At 32.7% G+C, this 2,417-nt stretch overlaps 1 protein-coding gene across 3 annotated transcripts in view; it reads right to left on the minus strand.

Annotated features, from left to right (window-relative positions):
- Positions 1-662: 662 nt before the first annotated feature.
- cry (circadian regulator cryptochrome) overlaps positions 663-2,417 on the minus strand; it is a 25,645-nt gene continuing 23,890 nt past the window's right edge. For all 3 annotated transcript variants that reach the window (XM_090104949.1, XM_090104950.1, XM_090104951.1), the window contains exons 11-13: positions 1,725-1,892; positions 1,345-1,468; positions 663-802 (exon numbers count right to left, since the gene is read on the minus strand). In XM_090104949.1, the coding sequence (XP_089961075.1) occupies positions 680-802; positions 1,345-1,468; positions 1,725-1,892 (415 nt within the window). In that variant the 3' untranslated portion in view covers positions 663-679. The remainder of the gene's footprint in view (positions 803-1,344; positions 1,469-1,724; positions 1,893-2,417) is intronic.

A 2,417-nucleotide genomic window follows, 5' to 3' on the forward strand; every position in this document is an offset into this window, starting at 1 on the left:
AAACCACACAACATTTTTTTATATTTTTTGCTTCTATATTAAAATTGAGACGTTTGAGTCTACACATATATTGTACTACGTTATTTTTTATAGTACCAATTAAAATTACCTAAAGAAGTGTATTTTCTTTGGCTATATTTAATAATACTATTAAATTTTATGTATTTTCTAACATCAATAAACACTGAATTGAAAAAAAGAAACAGTTAAATATAATAACATTTTCTATACTTAATATTAAAAAAAAAATTAAAATAATATCATGCATACTGAGACCTCATTTATAATTCCGTAAACAAAAATAACAAAAAATCTAAATAAATGCATGCAATTATAATTCAATTCCCTATACATATTACGTTTACATTTTTAATATTTCAAAGAAAATAATGTCACTGTAATGATTTACAGGAATTTCAAATTTGGGAAAATAAAACCCATTGACATAATATTATGTCAATTACATTTTTTTGTCTACTTAAATTACATTTTTCTTTACTTGTCACAAAAATTTATGAGATCGTCATAATTCATCACTATAATAATATTCTATTTAAAACACATATTCTATCGACTTTCATAACATACATTAAACATTTTGACATATAATTTGACTATTTTAATTTTTTTTTCGTTTCAACCCAGTAAAAGCCGGATTAAAGTTTTATAATTATTTTATTTAATTAGTATTAGCGATTTGTTCCAACTGCGAGTCTTCATGAAGCCACATGAACTGTCGGATTTCATCCTCTGAGGAGGGACAGCAATGCGGCTGAGCTTTATCCAGGATGCGACGTAACTCCTGAAAAATAGAAAAGATTAGTGATTTTTTATACTGAGTGGTGTTACTGTGTAAATTACTGTTTCTGACTGTTTTTTAACAACTTGAACCTTACCATAAAAAAAAAACGAGTTACACTCCGGGAGTGCCGGCAGAAGTGAAAACTTGATTATTAACGTTCAGCATGTTTCATATTTTGGAATGGTATCCGTCTTACGCATGGAATATAAGGGCTTAAAAAAAAAACTTCCGTCTTACGCTTTTTCGATCAGGCCACGTGTCCTGACGCGAGTTTAAGATTTTATACCCAACGCCGCTAAAGAAGTTTTCACTTCAAAAACTTGAGGAATATGTTTTATACAAAAAAAAGTTTTTTTTTTTGCATTGAAATTATTTTCTATTATACTCGCCTAGGACAGTTTTTTTGTCAATATCTTTATCAAAAATTACCTTTTTATCGCCACTTGATTTTTTTTTGACAAAATTTCTCGATCGAGTTTTTGTCAAAAAAAAATTCTATTTAAATACACCTAGTACAATACAATTAGTCATTAATCCCATACCTGCATAGCGGCGCGGTTTCTGTCAGCTGCCTCCAAATGGTCGAGTATGGGCGGCGGGTAGTCGCGTCCGATCACACAGTTTGCGCGCTGCTGCACGTCTAGTGGGGCCTTCCATGGCTCGTATCTGTAAATTGTATTGTTTTTCGTTAAAATCTTTTAATTACATTAATGGAAGATAAGTCGTTCGTGGAATAAGTGCATCTGTAGGAACTCAGCTAAATGAGTGAATAGCATAACATAATATCACTGTTGCTAAAAAAAATTACATAAAATAACTTTATTTGCAATTTTTTGTAATTTTTGCTACACACGCAGCGGCCGCTGGGCTCGAGGCGCAGGCACAGACACAGACACAGACACAGACACAGACACACGCTCACATGTAGGCGTCCGGCATGTGCGTCAGCTCGGGCACGTAGCGGCGCACGTAGCGGCCGCTGGGCTCGAGGCGCAGGCCGAGCCGCACGGGGCACGCGCACTCGCCAGAGTCCAGCAACGCCTCGAACGCAGAGGATGACACCCACATCCAGTTACCCGCGCATACCGACCTGCGAAATCACATCAATCATCACAATGGTAAACAGCCAACAGTAGGAATAAGGTTGAAAAAATGGGGGGACACTTGTCAAATAGACACTGAACCAACAAATAAATTTACATAAAAAATATTATCATACTAGTCACATATGCGCAAGGATAACCATAAATCTCGCAAATAAAACTAATCGACATCATTTTAACATAAATTAAACTAAAAAACGTCAATAACAAAAAGTTCACAACAATCATAATAAAACAAAGTCAAAACACACAATTACCTACAACTAAATAACTAAGTTAACTAAACATATTTAAAGAACATGTTTGTCAAATAGTGAAATGATGTCCTAGTTGTCTAATTTTGTAATTTTGTTATTATTGTATAAGAAAGCATTATTTAATTATTTTAATTGTCTTTCTTTTATATCTAATATTTAATTATTGAATTTTTAATTATGATTTTATTGTAACACGCTTTAAATAACTGTAAGCTGTATCTCATTATAGTAGTAATTGTACACATTTTGTTGGGT

This window comes from Colias eurytheme, chromosome 8 (assembly GCF_061535395.1).
Source record: "Colias eurytheme isolate Ceu_HAF_F1 chromosome 8, ilColEury1 Martin Lab GWU primary, whole genome shotgun sequence".
NCBI classification, from domain to species: Eukaryota; Metazoa; Arthropoda; class Insecta; order Lepidoptera; family Pieridae; genus Colias; species Colias eurytheme.